General features: G+C 32.2%; 1 protein-coding gene and 1 long non-coding RNA gene across 2 annotated transcripts; one reads left to right on the forward strand and one right to left on the reverse strand.

Annotated features, from left to right (window-relative positions):
* Positions 1–9233: 9233 nt before the first annotated feature.
* On the reverse strand, positions 9234–17149 carry LOC111714434 (DNA ligase 1). The gene is made up of 4 exons (XM_023489538.1): positions 17075–17149; positions 10833–11321; positions 9494–10194; positions 9234–9310 (listed from the first exon to the last, which is right to left on the reverse strand). Exons 2-3 carry the CDS (start codon positions 11307–11309, stop codon positions 10087–10089), a joined length of 585 nt encoding a protein of 194 aa, XP_023345306.1. The 5' UTR covers positions 11310–11321; positions 17075–17149; the 3' UTR covers positions 9234–9310; positions 9494–10086.
* On the forward strand, positions 11558–12448 carry LOC111714436 (uncharacterized). Its single transcript, XR_002767978.1, has 3 exons — positions 11558–11750; positions 11938–12045; positions 12379–12448. It is a non-coding gene; the product is annotated as an uncharacterized LOC111714436 (long non-coding RNA).
* Positions 17150–17977: the final 828 nt, after the last annotated feature.

Raw genomic sequence — 17977 nt, forward strand, 5'->3', positions numbered from 1 at the left:
ATGAGATAAGACAAACATAGAACAAGACAAACATGAGACAATAAAAACATGAGACAATACAAACATGAGACAATACAAACATGAGACAAGACAAACATAGAACAAGACAAACATGAGACAAGACAAACACGGACAAGACAAACATAGAACAAGACAAACAAAGGACAGGACAAACATGTAAGTTATGTTAAGTATTACTTTAGGATAAACATTATCATACATTAAACTTTTTTTTTCTTGTCTTCATGCTTTGATGTATTCAAAACTATGCTTATTTTTGAGCAGGTATTTGCTTGCCATACTATTTAACAAAGATTTATAATGCTCATGCATGTTGGCTCCATTCTCAAAAAAAGTTTTTTTATTATTGCAAAATTTGTGTGTGTTTTTTTCGCTGATATGTTTTCACTTGTCTATGTGCTGCGTTAGTATACATTTTTCAAATCAATGACTTTGCTTTGTATCAGAACACGAGGATTGTTTAACTAGATGGGTTTAAAATTTAGAATCTCAATTTAAAAAGTGTTTCTAAATTGTAGACGGTTTGAAATGCGGCAATTAAAATTTTTAAATTACAAATTATCCAAATGAAATCTTATTACAGCATGACGACTGTTAAATTCAACTTTTTGCTTACAACATTTAAAAAACGACGACATCTTTCGCATTGTTGTTCAGATAAAGGAATGAAGGGTACTGTTGTGAATCGGGCATGTAACTCTTTAATTGGGTGATCACTCTGACCAACAGAACCCAATTACCCCAGTTAACAAACGTGAGGAATATACCCAAATTCTCCAACCGTGACGACTTTCTCTGTAGAATTTCCTAGGAATATCTGGAGAACCATTTCCTGTAACTGATTCCTCCGAATTTTTCGAAAAATTCAGCAGAATTGGTTTCTCAAGATTAGAGATTATTTGGGGATCAGAGTTTTGTGACTCAGTTCCGAGAAATTCTCCGGAATTATTTTCCAAGAAGTTCATGAGAATTACTTTGGAATACTTCTCTGGAAATTCCTGAGAATTCTCAGGACTTAGTCACCAAATTAACGGATTTTAAGGGGAAATAAACAAAAGAATTAATTAAAGAATTTCCTGAGAATTTCTCCAGAATTTTTTCCCAAGAAATTCATGAGAAAGTCTTAGGAATATTTTCCGTAAATTCCTGAGAAATTTGCAGGACTTGGTCACCAAATTAACTGAATTTCCCAACAAGAAATTCCTGGGAAATTCTCTGGAATGCTTCTCTAGGAATTCCTGATAATTTCTCAGGGCTTGGTCTCCAAATTAACGAATTTTTACGGGAAATAAAAAAGAGAATTAGTTCAAGAAATTCTTGAGAATCTCTGGGGAATTTTTCCTCCAGAAATTCTAGAGAATAATTAACCGGAAATTTCTGAGAAATTCTCGGGACTTGGTCACCAAGTTAACAGACAGAGCTAAACATGAGAGTAAGTTTAGATAAATTCCTGAGAATGTTTCCTGAATTTGTATCCAATTCCTGAGTAATTTGAGAATCTCATATTTATAATAACATTGTATCAAAAACTTCAATGTTTTAATAGTATTGTCAAAAAGACCAGTGTTCGAATTTAATGAATTTAAGCTTGCCTTAAATCCACCAAAAACCGGTTTCTATGGAACATCGGCTTAAATCTTGAAAAATTGAATACAATTCTAAGTGGAACCAACCATATTAAGCCGAGGCTTAAATTTAAGCTGCAGCTCAAATTCTTTAAATTTAGCCTCTTACTATTTTATTTTGGAACTAAGTTTTTTCTTTTAAAACCCATTTTCGAAAAAAAATTTAGAATTGTGTTCAAGAGTTTCTCTGATATTGATATGGGGAATTTCGCCAAAATTGGTATCAAGAATTTCTTCCGGAAAAATTCTTAATTTTCATTCCAGAGAAAATCCTGAAATTAATATTGGAGAAATTCTGGAATCCAATTCTGGAAAATTTCTGAAGTCAGATTCCAGAGAAAATTCCAATTCTAGAGAAATTCTCCGGAATTGGTTACAAGAAATTACTTAGAATGGGTTACAAGAAATTCCTCAGAATGGGTTACGAGAAATTCCCCAGAATTGATTCTGAAATAATCACTGAAATAGTCTCCAGGCTGGGCCAAACCCCTGACACTGTACTGTGTTCATCCCAGGAATTTCTCATTGGAGAATCTTTCCCTGGAAATTCTCGGGAATATATCCAATTTCTGTCGACATTTTCACAGGATGGAAGATTCCTAGGAATTTCGGCGGATTCCTGGGAGAGATTCCTAGGAATTTCCGTGGATTTTCCGCAAAATTGTTACCTGTACGGAATTTTTACTTACTTTTTCCTTATATTTTTGATTCCCTGCAACTGTAAATTTGTTTGTTACTTTTCCAAACCAATAGAAAAGATATAAAATTATTATATCTAAGGAAAACTTAGGATAACCTTGGGATCGTTATATTTTAAGAGTTTTCGGTCGTCTTTACAGTCTTTGTCTTTGTGGATAACCCTGTAAATTAAGATTTATCAATACGTGCAAGTAGATTGAAACTTTTTATATTTGAAATAATAAATAATAAAGTCATTGTGTTTATTTATTATAGTAAATTATAAAATTTCTTCAGATCATTTTTTTTGAGTTTCTCGTACTCGTCCGCAAATCTTTAAATATACTTTGCTTTTCTGTCTGTTTGTATCCAATAAATGCCAAAACGGCAGGACCGATTGGGTCCACATTTTTTTGTGGGACCTTGCGTGACACAAGGTGCTCAAAGAGAACATGTTCACAATTAAAATAGAAGTACTTTATATTTCCGTTTCCATCATGAATAAAGAATTCAGATTTAGGATTTAAAATATTTTAAGAGTACAAAGAACCAACTGTAGATTTGCAACACATTTTTAATTAAAATCTTAATTTAGATTTTTACTTGATTAAGTTAGTACTTTAAACTGCAAATTGCATTTTTACAACCCTTATGGAAAATTACCAAAAAGCAAAAATACGACGCAGTAGATATTAATTTTGTTTTAAATAGGTTACTTAAATACCCTGTTCAGATTTTAACCTTGGGCAAAAATTACGATTAGGGTTTCTTGCTTTTGAAATAAAATTTTAACAAAAATAGTTTATCAGGCATAAAATTATCAATATTTATTAAAAACTACTTGGTTTGTGTTCAGATCTGTTGCCCTTTTTATATCACTAAATACTAATAAATAAAAATTTATTTATTTTAAAGTTTCTGGCCAACAAAAATCTCCTGAGCTGAAATTTTTAGATAAATTCCTGATCTCATCAGAGTGTCGATAATGGAAACTGAACAGCCAATCAGAGTGTCGATAATGGAAACTGAACAGCCAATCAGAAGCTGAGAAAATGCACCAATCAGAGTGTCGATAATGGAAACTGAACAGCCAATCAGAAGCTGAGAAAATTAAGTGTCCAAAGTGGATAGTTATACAGAGATTTAGCAACCGGGATTTTAAAGGGAGTGTTCGCGAAAAATGAAAAGGGGTAAAGACTTACGGCGAAAAATAAGCACTTTTGGTGTCTATTAGGAGAAAATTGTTAAAAACGACTCGTACCGAAGAACGTAGCGTCCATACAAATTCAGAAAGTGGCAACATTCAACTCGGATCGTAAAAAATCAATTTAATTCCAAACAAATCATTCAGATATTACAACCAATAATTATCGATATACATTTTCAAAAGTAACTATCAGATCATAAAAAAAATAAAAAATATTATGAAATATTAACTTTATATACGAATGCGTCGAAGAATAATCAATGACTACTGTTTTTTATTTCCACAAGTGATCACTTCATACAATTAATGAAGTAACTTGTATTATCCGTTTCTAAACTGGTTCTGCTTTTCTTTTTATGCTTTGAACAATGAAAAGTGCAAAGGAAAAAAGGTAGTGTTGCATTGATTTTAATATACAACCCTGTGTCAGTACATACGTTTTTTAGCCTCTCATTTTGGCCGTTTTGTTTTAGACCATTTAGGAGCTATCAAAAGTAAAAAGAGGTTGAATATTGGGGGGCTGGGGACACGTGGATTTAACAGTTCTGTCAATATTCCAGAAAGCTGTGACTTGAGATCACAATTTTGCTATTAAACAGAATTTTATAGCAATTCTCGTTAAATACTTTTTTGCCGGCTAATACATTTTGAATGAAAAGTTTAAAACAAACAAAACCGTAAGTTTAAAGATTGTTTGATTATAAACCAAAGCGCGTAAGATTTCAAATAGAAAAAAACGTTGTCTGGTCAAGTTTGAATTCTATATCCATGTTATTGTTTATAACTGATTATTTTCAATTGTTGTTCGTCTTGCGCTTTTATGTAGCAGGAAAACAATGTGGGATTTATCAGAATCATATCCTTTTTATTACGACTTTATTTTAAATGTTTAATCGGAAACTCCTCTTTTAACCCTATTCCTGCTGGGGAGGGGGCAATTTGACCCCCCCCCCCTGTAGTTTTTTTTAAATAACTCAAAAAGTATTGGTCTGAGGCTGTTGAAATTTTTTGACTTTTCCTACATACCCAAAGCCCTCCCTGTAGGCCTAAACCCGGGCTTTAATACTAACTGCCTGAGTCCTCAGGCACACTGCCTGAATGACTGCTTTTCCTGAAACAAACTAAATCTTTGTTTTGACCCACTTCCACTTGTCAGGTTTTGATAAAGCTTAGCTTTTTGGAAAGCCTTTGACATAAGGAAACGAATTGCAAACAACCTGTCAAAGGAAATTTGCACATTTTCAGTTTTTCTTGATTAAAAATCAGGTTATTTAAAGTTTTGCAAACATTTTTGCATATTTGAAATGGCATGGTCAAGGGCTTTTTAAAAATGTATAATTTTTCATTTTTTGGACAAATTTTTTTTTGCAAACATTTTTACTATATAACTGGATTTTGCGATAAAAAATTCAATTTTTGCAAATTTGCAAATTCTAAAAGTAGAGCACAAGAGCTTTCCAATGATGTATCATTTGTCATATTTGGACATAAAACATGGGATTTAGAGGGGAGCATATCCTGGTTTTCAAGTACCCCAGCAGAGATAGGGTTAAAATATTTAAAATTAAAATTAATACAACTTTAGGTGAATAAATATATGCGTACATTAGGTTTTGTCAAGGTTATAATGCAAGGAAAGTTATTTCGGAGGTGTACGCATTTTCTGTACTGCAGTGTACTGTCTTTGGGCGGATAAGTAAACACAAGACAGATGTCACAGCCTGACATGGAATCAATTTTCACATAAGTAATCCATGAAATATTCTGGTCATAGGAAACTGTTATGTACATTTTCAAAATTTTTGAAATTAAATCCTTTTTCTCCTAGGATACTAGACGAACACTTATGCATCTATTCTTGTTTACAAATTCCGCCCAGAGAGAACTGGTTTCAATATGTATGCAGAGTATACACGAACGCAATTAACTTTCCTTGCATTAGTACCTTGGGTTTTGTAAAATATTATACATTTTTTATAGCTTTCCAATTACGTAATAAGAAATTGTAAAACCGGCCCCCATCCGACCAATTCTTTAACTATAAAACGTTCGAAAAATTTCGTACTTTTTTATGATGCTACCATTACTTTTTGCCATAACGACTGAAACCCGTTAAAATATATATCTTTAAAAGTACTCTTTCTTTTGGGGAGAAAATAATTATGATATAATATGTTTTTAATGCTTGTGATTCATAATTTGTATAAAATACATAATTTTAAACATTCCTAACAGGTGCGATTTAGATAAAAAAAAAAAAAAACACGACTTATCAGAGAAAGCAAGATTTTATAAAGAAAAAAATATTCTTTTGTCTATCAGCTTTTCTGTTAGATATGTAATTATCCGGAAATCTGCAATACCGGCTCCGGCTGGGCCAAGGAATCTTTGGTTTTGGGCCGGACAAATTTCTCCCTCTAGTTTCAAGAAGATTTGCGTTTTAAGTGTTTATGAAACTTTACTTTTAATTTTCAATTAGTGTATAATGCACTAGTAGTTAAAACGTTGTATAAAACATCTCCACTTGTTTTTTATGGCCATGTACACTGCACAGTGGTCCAAATTTTGTAATCTATCATGTACACTGCACAGTGGTCCAAATTTTGTAATCTATCATGTACACTGCACAGTGGTCCAAATTTTGTAATCTATCATGCAGAAATCAATAAGATTTTTCCAACAACTTCTTAAAAACTAAAGTTAAAAAATTTCTTTTAGTTGTAAAATGCCTTATTTTACCTGTACAAGGCTAAATTATATTTAGATCTACTTCCAGTCATTACAGCGCTTTAAGAAGCCTTTAACAAAAACAAGCAGATTGCACAGAAATGTTGCACACAGACGCCTCTAAAAGGACTTTGCACATTTTCGGTTTTTCTACATTACAAATTTAGGTTTTCAAAATTTTGTAAATGTTTTTGCATATTTGAATTTGCTTGGTCAAGGGGTTTTCAAAAATGTCTAATTTGTTGCAATATACGCAATTTTTTTGGCACATTTTTTGCTTAATCATAACCAGATTTCGCAATAAATTTTTGAATTTTTGCAAGTTTGACATTTTTTTTGCAGATTATTGAAGTAGAGCTTAAAAGCATATTAAATGTTAAAGATTAATGTCATAATAAGAAAATTGAGGAAGGGGGGTCAATTTAACCCCCACTATCAGGCAACCTGTCATGAAACCAGACGTCAGGATAAATAGGGTTAAAGGGGCTGTGAATAATATTTTAAGTGACCTTTCGTTTTAGAGAGGCATGTTAGATTCACAACAGTACGATACCCTTGAAAGGTGTGTTTGAGTGTGACACTATAATTTCTCTTGTAAAATTAAGTATCTTTAATCGTGGTTTTGATATTTCTAGCTGAAGAAACAAAGGCGAAAATGGTCAGAATAAAATTAATCTCTAGCAAAACGATATTTTCCTCATTATTAATCATATAAATGTTTAAAGGGTGCCGTTATGAATCGGACATTTGTACATTCAGTAAGAAAATGTTAAAAATGCACAAACTGTATATTTGATCAAAGTGATTAAATAATTTCACTTTGACATTTGATCCAGCAGCTGGCAAATAATATTTATACAGTTAACAATAACAATAACTGATTTGTCACTCTATCCCCGTAGTAAATTTGAATTCGAACAGGACCTGCCCATTTTATACCGTTCTGCCAGATAATGGCGTGTACTGACCCGATCCTATGGTACAGAACGTCGCCCTAACCAGACTAACATACGACAGGGATCAATTTTCTTGGCATAGTCCCGTGCGAGGGCTAACTATGACTAGTCCCATGGCGCGTTCAGACTTTTTACAGTACCCGGCCGAATCCTAGGCCTATTTGACCGACCCCACTGGTTTAGTCCACAGTGTTGTATGTATTGCAAAAAAACATGAAAAGAGATACTTAACAAAATTTATTATTTTTTGCAATTAAATTGTGTTTCATGCATTCTTTGCATGCAATCTTTAGGACACTGGTTTTTAAATATTTTTAAAATATGACTTTTGGAGATTTCAAAATTCTAATTACCCAATTATGATATTTTAAAAATTTGATTAGGTTGCAAAGATATATTTGGGATATTGAATGGAAATTTAGAGTTTGAGATCTTTCTTCTCCTCTCAAATCTAAAAAGCAACTAAATCTCAAGAATTGAATAGACAAATTCGAGTCTTGGGGTTTCTGTCTTTATCAATAGAAAAACAAGGAGGAAACACTGATTTCTGGAGATATTGACGACCGGAAGAAATAAAACATATATGACCTTCCGTTATAGATTGTAAAGCAAATTGACTAAACAACAAATGCGTTATTGGATTTCATACCATTGAATACATATGGAGTCAATTCATGCTGTCTGCAAAGATAAAGAAATGCTCACCACCCCGCAAATACAAAAAAATATGATGATTTTTATTCACAGATAATATTTAATTTCTTACTTAGATATTACAATGTTTTTGTTTTTTACGAGTTGATGTTTTATAATGTTACATTTTTTATACAATTTATGTGAAATTTAGTTTGACCCAATATGTTACAGGTCTAACTTATGCTCCAGTCTGAACTTCTTTGGTATTATTTCTGGTGGTGGAAACAGTATTTCCATCAACTAAACAATACAAAAAATATTATCTAATTTTTAAAAGAATATTTTTTAGGAATTAAACAGTTTGAATTTGTAACTGTTGTAACAGTTATAACTTTGTAACTTTAAAATTTGAAAATTTTAAGAAATATGTTTTACCTATTACAAAACTAGTGTCAGGATTTTTAGTTGATTTAAAGAAAGAATGTATATGATTATTAAATATTCCACTTGATATTTGTCAAGAAGAGTTGTTATTATTAAGTGACCTTTCAATTTATAGAGTGGTATATGCCTGATTCAACAAGGTGCCCTTTAAACCTTTTAATGATGAAGGATAAATGAAATGTGAATTTGAATCGGAAATGCCAATTTCTAAATTGTAGGTCTTTTGAAATTCTGTTTAAAGTCCCTTTAAAAACATATTAATATTTTCATTTTTATTTTTACAACAAAATAAATATGTCTCTCTTATGAAATAAAAATAAGTTACTTCAAAAAATAAAAATATAGTTTCAAATAAAAGTATAAACTCACCAGATTGTACAGTTGAGTGTAGTGTGGAAGAAAAAGACCTAGTAAACCGAGAAGAAAAACCAGCAACAGTATTCTTCTTACAAACTTAAACTTTCCATCATTTGCTTGTCTTGGTGCTCTTAACTTCTCCATTTTTTCTTCATGTTCTCTATTAATATGTTCAATTCTTGCTTCGTGTTCTGCTCTTCCTAGGACCAGGTTTCATGAATAGCGACTAGCAATCCATGGTTAGACCCATAGATTAACAGATAGGACAGTAGATGTTGTCTTTTCAAGGTTTATGTGGGTTTCGTTCACAATAACCCTGAGCCAGAAGCCCAAATGAGTTACGCGTAGTCGGCGTAGAACAAGACAGAGAGAGAGTCTGTTCTACGCCGACTTCGTGTAACTCCTGTGGGCTTCTGCCTCAGGGTTATTGTGAACGAATCCAACAAAAATCTTTAAAAGGCGACATAGAGTGTCCTATCTGTTCTTTTGATTAATTAACCGCACAGTCGTGGTTGAACCACTTTTTCAGCTTCAACCAGCGCACAAGATGTGTTGTTCAACTACTTCTTGCTATTCATTAAACCTTGTTCCAGAGCTTCTTTCCGTTTTATCTCGTCATTTTTGAGTTTTAATTCCAAATCTTTAATTTTTTCCTTGTTCTGTACCGTTAAAATAAAGTGAGAATGGCACACAAAAAAGAAATAATGATAAAAGTAGTAATAATCTGACGGATTATTTATCCGCTTTTTAAGCAGTAATATAAATAATATATATTATAAAAAAGAAACGGGAAAAAATAGCAGAATTCTCAGATGAATGTTTATGTTTTATTCTCACTTTACTCTGTTGTCTGTAAAGCTTGGAGTATTTTGAACAACTTTTAATTCATATTTTTTCTTTTCTGTTTCATTTGTTAATGAAGGAATGTTTCCATCTTCTATATCAGTAGCATTTCCATAGAAGCAGCTTAATAACAGGCGCAACAGGCCCAACAGGCCCATTTTCTCTGAAATACGAAAATAATGGAAGTTAAAGTTGAAAAGAGATAGGCTTTTCAAACTTTTTGTGAACGGACGAATTTTTTTCAGAGGTAAGAAATTTTTCGTGAATTATGGTTTTGATCATTCAGAGAAAATAAAAATGTTTGTATTTTAAATAGTTTACGCTCGTTTTCATTTTTTGGGTCAGCCAGACTGTTGACGAACAAACATTTTTAGCATACTTTTGAAGAAGAAAAAGAACAAACTATTTGATCTGAACAACTTTAACAAACGAACTGAACGAACGATTTGTTTGACGAAATTTCAAAGAACAAATTGTTTAAACAAATTCTTCATTGATTCAATTGAGAACATTTTCTCTGACATATGAAGAATAAAAATGATAAGAAGTTGAATAAGTAAATAAACCTTGAACAAATTACGAAAATAGGTCATTAAATTTCACACACATCTGACTTCTGGTTTGCGTATTTTGCTACCGAAGAACTTGGCACTAACTTCGAAAGAAATTCCTTGGCCCTGCTACCATCCTCGATAACAACCTAATATAGAACAATTTTACGAAAAGGCATCATAAATGTAGTTTTAAATGACCATCTATTTTTTACTTTTTAAACCTCCATTTAATCAATAATTTGGAAGATTTCCTCAACTGATTTTTATTGAATTTGTTATCAAGATTGATTTAAATCTTGTAGACTTTTTCATTATAACCCCTTTTTCCTGAAGAGCTTTTGAGAATAAAAAAGGTTTGAATCTTTAATGTTCAATTTGCTTTTTATCCACTTGAGCATAAAGAACTACATGATAAACTCCGTATAAAAAAGATTTAATTGATATTATACATTTTAAACACAGTAGATAGTGAGCAATTCTAAAAACTTTAACAAAGACCTTTAATTCAAAGAGTTTCATACCCGATCTTTATATGTACCCTTTCTGAGCAATAATGGGGAAGATATCATCATTTTTCATTCTTAAATAGTATTGAGTTCTATAAAATACGATCTTTGTCTTTGATGCACTTCGACAGAGAAACCACAAAATGTAATCTGTAAATTTTAGATAAAATATGCAGCTGTGAATCGAGCATACCCCCCATTAAAATAAAATGTTGAGTCAAATTACGTTTAAATCCATAATTTAAAGTTTTAAACTCGTATTACTTTTAATAACTCACCACAACTTCTGTATCCTTCATAAAGTATGTGACAGTGACAAGGACAGCTATGAAGCACAGAACCACAGCAAAGACATTTCCGAGCCACATCTTGTTTTGGTTTGATCGGGTACTGGCTTCTATCCTAGCGATTTCCAACTTATACTCATTATCCAGCTTTAATTTTTTCAATTCAAACTCTTGTTCATGTTTGCGTCTTTCCATTTCCAATTGCTTGCCTTCAACCCGTTGACTCTTTTGGTCTTCAAGTTCCAGTTGTTTAACTCTGTATTTCAGTTCCAGATTTTCAGTCAACTCTTTCAATTTGAGTTTATAGTTTATCTCCACTTCTCTCTTTTCTTTCTCGATTCTCTCCCGTTCCTCTTTTTCCTTCTTGTCAGTTCTCTCTCGAGCGTCTTTTTCTATTTGATATTTGAATTTTTCCATCTTCAAAGCCTCCGAGTCCTCCTCCTTCCAGTTCCACGGCCACCAACCCATTGTCAAGAAATTCTGAAATTAAAGACTTACATTCGGCGCTTTTCTATGTAAGGAATATAAAATCGTAAAAATCGCTTTTTCATCATTTCTTTCTTGGAACCAACTGCGAAAGAAACAACAATACCTTTAAAACTTCTATAATCAATAATTTGGAAGGTTTCTTTCATTTTTTCTGATCCGTGCGTCAAATTTAATTTGTGTTACGCGAGCCATGCTGCGTAAGTAAAGTCTATATGACGCCCCTGTGAAATTCTGAGTTCACCCTGTAAATCTGTACAGAAAAGAGGTCGGAAAACTAGTTTGAGAAGCTGTATACGAACTTCCTACGCATGCGCAAGATTTCTACGTCGGAGCGTACAGATTCTATTTGTATTACTTAGTTATAAACCGTTTAACTGTGTTGATAATGTAAACTGTGCTTATAATTCTGGGATCACTGCAGTAAGATTCCTTTTTATATTTATAAATACCTTTATGATTTGTGTTCCCATGGATTTTATGATTTATAATGTACCTTTGTTAGTTCCGCCCTACAGTTTTTTAATGCTTGAATTGGTTCAGTTGTATCGTAATGTTTGTTAATTCAAAAGCTTTTTTTTGTAGTCTATCTAGTTTTATTATTTACTAGATTGAAGTCTTTGTGAATAAAGAATCGGAACTTATCCAGCTTGTCTTTCATTATGGAGAGTAGTCGGAAGATGAAGTCTTACAATCCAATCCTGAGATATACCCCACGGTACTTATAAAGCTTTCATAAGGTCTTTAGGAAAAACGCGTAGTCGCGTAACAATTTGTTATAAAGATAGATTTAAATCTTTTACATTTTTTCATTAAAACCCTTTCCTTATATAAGAGCTATAGAGAAAAAAGAGGTTTGAATCTTTAATATGCAATCATATCAATTTGCTGTTCATCTACTTGGGCAATAGCTAGAAGAGCTACCACGATATGGTGTCAAAGTCTTGCCAGGAATTTAAAGAGAAAATGTTTGCAATTGAAATAGAAGATGGGCGCAAAGCGCCCTTAAAGCCTAGTTTTTAAAACCCTTTAAAAAACCATTCATGTATAGAATTGCATGCCCGAAGATCAACTGATGCCGTATAAATGACAATCGACCATGGACAATTCAGCGGATCCAATTTTTTGAAGTCTTGGGTAACTTTTAATTTATATCTCTGAATTGGTCAGTCCGAAATTAGTGACATTTTAGGATTGCTTTGGAAATACCGATATCATCATAATTTAGATTTTCTTCATTGTTAATTTCGACGGGAAAAATGTCTCTTGGATTTTTTGTGGGGCCGATAGATTTCAAAAATTTGAAATTTATATTTGAAAATATTGCAATAATAACTGGTGGCCATTTCAGGTCGTTTATTTTATACTAAAAAAATGTTATTAGTAGGACAAGCAGTAGAGATAGACCGTTAAAGGGAGTGACCGGCAATGTATTGCAGTTCAACTGAAAATGTACTAGTATATATTGTGGAGAACTTTTTTAGGATTCATTTGAGACATATAAAACTTTTCATGATGTATTATTACTGAGTTTGAGCGCAAAGTCGACTTTCAAATTCATCCATTTGGGTGGTTACGTTTTGAAAATCGATTTTTTAAAATTATTAAATAACAACGACAAAAAATGTAACAAAACTTCTTCTGTAAACTAATTAGTTGTTTAGGAACAGATTAAGAAAATAAAAATTAACTCGAAAAAAAGTAGTCTTATTCAGTTATGAGTTTCTATAATTTTTCATTGTTCACAAACATTTTCTACAGATTTTCCGGAATTTCTATTGTAAAGACGACATTTTAAGAATTTGTAAAAAACTGCAAACAAATTCATACAGAATAAGAAATTCAACATATTGATGAAAAGTAATTAATTGACTTATTGACAAATTTCTTTTGAGAAATATGTTCAGCTAAAAATCTAATGAGTTTACTACATTTTTGTCGTCGTTATTTAATAATTTCAAAAAAATTGATTCTTAAAACGTAACAACCTAAATGGATGATTTTGAACGTCGACTTTGCGCTCAATCTCGGTAATTATACATAATTTAAACGTTTAATATGTCTCAAATAAATACTACAAAAGTACCCTACATTGCCGGTCACTCCCTTTAACAAATGAATTTTTAAACAAACTTTTGAAAAAAATGATTATTTATTTATTTTGAAAATCTTAAAGGAAAAGGGACCACATGGTACATTTCGAGTACATTTAAATGTTAAAACGGCATTTTTTGCAAATTGTTTCCTTGACGAAATCCCCATTTATGGTCCTCGTGTTTACGGTACAATAAGACGACATTTCGTGGGTGAAAACCAATTGCAAATCTTTAAAAAGAGACGGAGTACATTTTTAAACATCAGGCCTATAACTTTTGAAGATTAAAAGGCATTTTTCCTTATGAACCCCTCCCCTCTAGGAAAGCTGAAATTCATTTCAAGATTCTTAATATTAGGATCTTTGGACATACTGGTTAAAAGAGAAAGAGCAAACTGCCTAGGACACACCGCCGGTGTGACATGGTGTGTATGTCTTTGGCTCATAGCCTATACATTTGCTCAAAAATTTGGTTCTTAACCGTATTCTCTGCACTACCTTTAAACGCTACCTTTAAATTACTCACTTTCAAGCTAAGCAGAGTGCTTATCTTTAAAATGGAGTACACAGTCACACGCAGCTAAGATGACGGTTCTTAGGTGCATGTGTACGAGTAATCACTCACACGCACCTAAGAAGCGGTGCTTAACATATGTGGGTAAAAAATGTCACGTATGCAGAAGGGGTGTATTTAGCACTTCATAATAAAGTGTTTGTCTTAGTCATTTTTGTGATATAAAGAGGATAAATATGGAAATTACAGGAGACAGGATTTACAGAAATAACAAGGAACACAGGGAATACAGAGAATACAGGAAATACAGGGAATAAAGGGATTACAGGGAATACAGGGAATAGAGGTAAAACAGGGAATACAGGGAATACAGGGATTACAGGTAATACAAGGAATACAGGGAATACAGGGATTACAGGTAATACAAGGAATACAGGAAATACAGGAAATACAGAGAATAAAGGGAATACAGGGAATACAAGGAATGCATGGAATACGAGGAATACAAGGAATACAGGGAATGCATGTAATACAGGAAACACAGGGAAATAGGGAATACAGGGAATACTGGAAATAGAGGGAATACAGATTAAACAAGAAATACAGGGAATACAAGGATTACAGACAGTGGATACAGTGAATGCAGTAAATACAGGGAATATAGGGAATATAAGGAATACAGGGAATATAGGAAATACAGGGAATACAGGGAAAACATGGAGGAAATACAGGAAACACAGGTAGTACAAGTAATGCAGGGAATACAGGGAATACTTGGAAGACCTAGAATACAGGGAATACAGGGAGGGAAATAGGAAATACGGGGAAATCAGAGAATACAGGGAATACATTCAGAGAATACATGGCATACAGGTAATACAGGCCGAATGCAAGGAAAGCATCCAGAGAATACAAGGATTACAGGGAATACAAGTAATATAAGGAATACATGAAATACAAAAAATAGGAAATACGGGGAATACAGAGAGTACAGGGAATACATTCAGAGAATACATGGCATACAGGGAATACAGGGAATGCAGGGAATGCAGGGAATACAGGAAATACAAGATATTTAGGGAATACACGGAATACAAGAAAAATATGGAGGGAATACAGGGAATACAGGTAATACAAGGAAAATATGGAGGGAATACAGGGAATACAGGTAATACAGGGAATAAAGGGAGTACAAGGAATACAGGGAATACATGTAGGGAATACAGGGAATACTAGTAATATAGATAAACAAGAACTATAGAGGGTACAGGGAATACAGGGACTGCCGTGAATAAATGGTATACAAGGAGTATTCCTTGTATTCCTTGTATTCCCTGTATTCTCTGCTTTACCAGTATTCCATGGAGCTTTTGTACTTTATAGGTGTGTATAAATAAACAGTTCTTAAGTGTAAAGTGGGTAGAATTAAATAGTTCTCACTGGTATTCATTTTCAGCTAAACAGTTCTTAATGAGGTGTGTACAGACATGCAGTTCACTTGTAGGTGTGTATAAATAAACAGTTCCTAAGTGTAAAGTGTGTAGAATAAATAGTTCTTACTGGTATTCATTTTCAGCTTAATGACGTGTGTACAGACAGACAGGCAGTTTATAAAACACTTGTAGGTGTGTATAAATTAATGGTTCTTAAGTGAAGTGTGTAGAAGTAGATAGTTCTTACTGGTATGTGTGTCAAAATAATATGGTTCTTAAAATACTCCAGCATTTTTATTTTAGAAACAGATTTTTGTCCAATTATATATTAAAGGGAATACATGGAATACAAAGCATGCTTATTCCCTAAATTCCCTGTATTTCTTGTTGAATTCCCTTTATTCCCTGTGTAAATAGTTCTTAATGGTATGTGTGTCAAAATACATGATTCTTATGATACTCGAGCATTTTTATTTTAGAAACTAGATTTTTGACCAATTATTAATTACATTGCATACAGGGAATACATGGAATACAATGAATACAAATAATACAATGAATACAAATAATACAGAGAATACAGAGAACACAGGGGATACAGGAAATACAGGGGAATACAGGGAATACAGGGAATACAGGGAATACTGGAAATGCAGGAAATAAAGGGAATGCAAGGAATGCAGTGAATACAGGGAATACAGGGAATATATGAAATACAGGAAATACAGGGGAGACAGGGAAGATAGGGAATATATGAATTACAAATACAGGGAAGATGATAACAATTGAGATTTTGTTGATTTTCATGTTTTAAAATGGTGAATTTCAAACTATTACTCTGTTTAAAAACAAATATTTTAAACTTGAAACATTTCCTGGGACCAAATTTAATGAAATTGAGCTAGGTCGTTGAACTCTACCTACCGCCGGTTTAAATCATGAATCACTGATTCAAAACTAAAGACTCGTGAGGTTAGTTCAGAATTTAAATCTTTATTAGGTAGTCCAGTGGCCTCTCTATTTCGTTAACTTCGGTCACAGAAAAAAAATATCTTTAATTTTAAATATGATTACTTAGAGTAAAGCTAATATTCTGTGAATGAGCTACCCCGGAAACTAAAAGAATTGAGAAAACAATTTCTAGAGGAGACATTTTGTTTTAAAGAACTACACCAAGGAGTTCCTATATACCCACTGACGGATTCAAGGAATTAAACATTTACAACATAATTTCCTCTTATCACATCGTAAATACTAATTTGTCATTTCTATTTTAATCTGGAATGTACATATATATATTTAAACAGGGTTACCCACAGTAAATGAGTATACTAAGACGACTGTACGAAATTTATAATGTCTAATTCATTAGATTCCTTATTCCCTGCAACTGTATACCTGTCCCCCCCCCCCCCAATAAGCCATTATAGCACTATATTCAAACTTAGTTTAATTGTGGATTCGTCATATTTTAATAGATTCACGTCGTCTGTACATATAGGCACCGAAAATATTTCTTCTAAACTTTAAAGTGCTTGTTCGCCTATATTAGAATTATGTTACCGCTCAAATAATATATGTATAGAATTGTAATCTATTTCCTATACATTTTTTAAATATTTGAATCAAGTTTTAATTGGGGAACTTGGGAGAACCACGGGAATGTTTTTAACTTGGTTTAAGAACTCCAAGTTTAGTAGGTTACCTTTTTATATGAAAAAATTAGTTTCCGGCCAAAGCTGGATTCCCAAGCTAGGAATCCATTTTCTCTGTAAAGAGAGGGGCGTTACACTTATACAGTGAATTTTGCGTATTTTTAAAATGTTCTCCGCGGATTAGACAAATAAGAAAACGAGAATGTAGAAGTATAAATGTAATGATTAAATTTCTGCATAAATTAATTTAATGACAATAGGGCAAAAGTATATCAATGAAAAAAAAATTTTTAGAAATATTATTCTTGACTAAGAATTATGCAGAAACAACCTAGCAACCTTTCCGCCAATGGCAAAAGTGATTATAGAAAGAAAGAATTACATATCTTTTAGATGATTTTAGATGATTTAAAAATAATATAAAATTTTAAACCTTTAAACTAATTTTAATCTTTGATAGAAATAAAAAATAAAAATAAAAAAAATATTTTTTCTTTATTTAGCCTATAGGTTTTTTCTTACAAGCTTTATATTTGGCATTACTTGAAAAACAAAATGCTATTTTTGTTGATTTTTTGCGTAAAAGTTTAGATTTTTTTATTCAAATAAATACTTCATCTGAAATGTTTAATTATTTTATTGCTTGAAGATTTACGAATTTACCTTTTTTAAAATATTTTAACAAGGTTAAAAAGTCGAAAAGTAACATAAAAACTAGCTGAAGTGACCGACGTTGCCCGGGGAATTTTAAAACACTTTGGAAAAAGGTAGAATTTTGAAACAAAAAATTGTTTTAGAGAATAAAATCGATATCTATACATTACATATATACTTAACAAATTTTTTAATAGAATTGTTGATATTTCTTCATATATAGATATATTATATGTAGATAGCCAGATAGACACATTAGATACAAAATTGATAGATAGAAAGATATATAAATAGATAAA

The sequence above is a fragment of the Eurytemora carolleeae genome, unplaced genomic scaffold (genome assembly GCF_000591075.1).
Source record: "Eurytemora carolleeae unplaced genomic scaffold, Eaff_2.0 scaffold1563, whole genome shotgun sequence".
In the NCBI taxonomy this organism is placed as follows: domain Eukaryota; kingdom Metazoa; phylum Arthropoda; class Copepoda; order Calanoida; family Temoridae; genus Eurytemora; species Eurytemora carolleeae.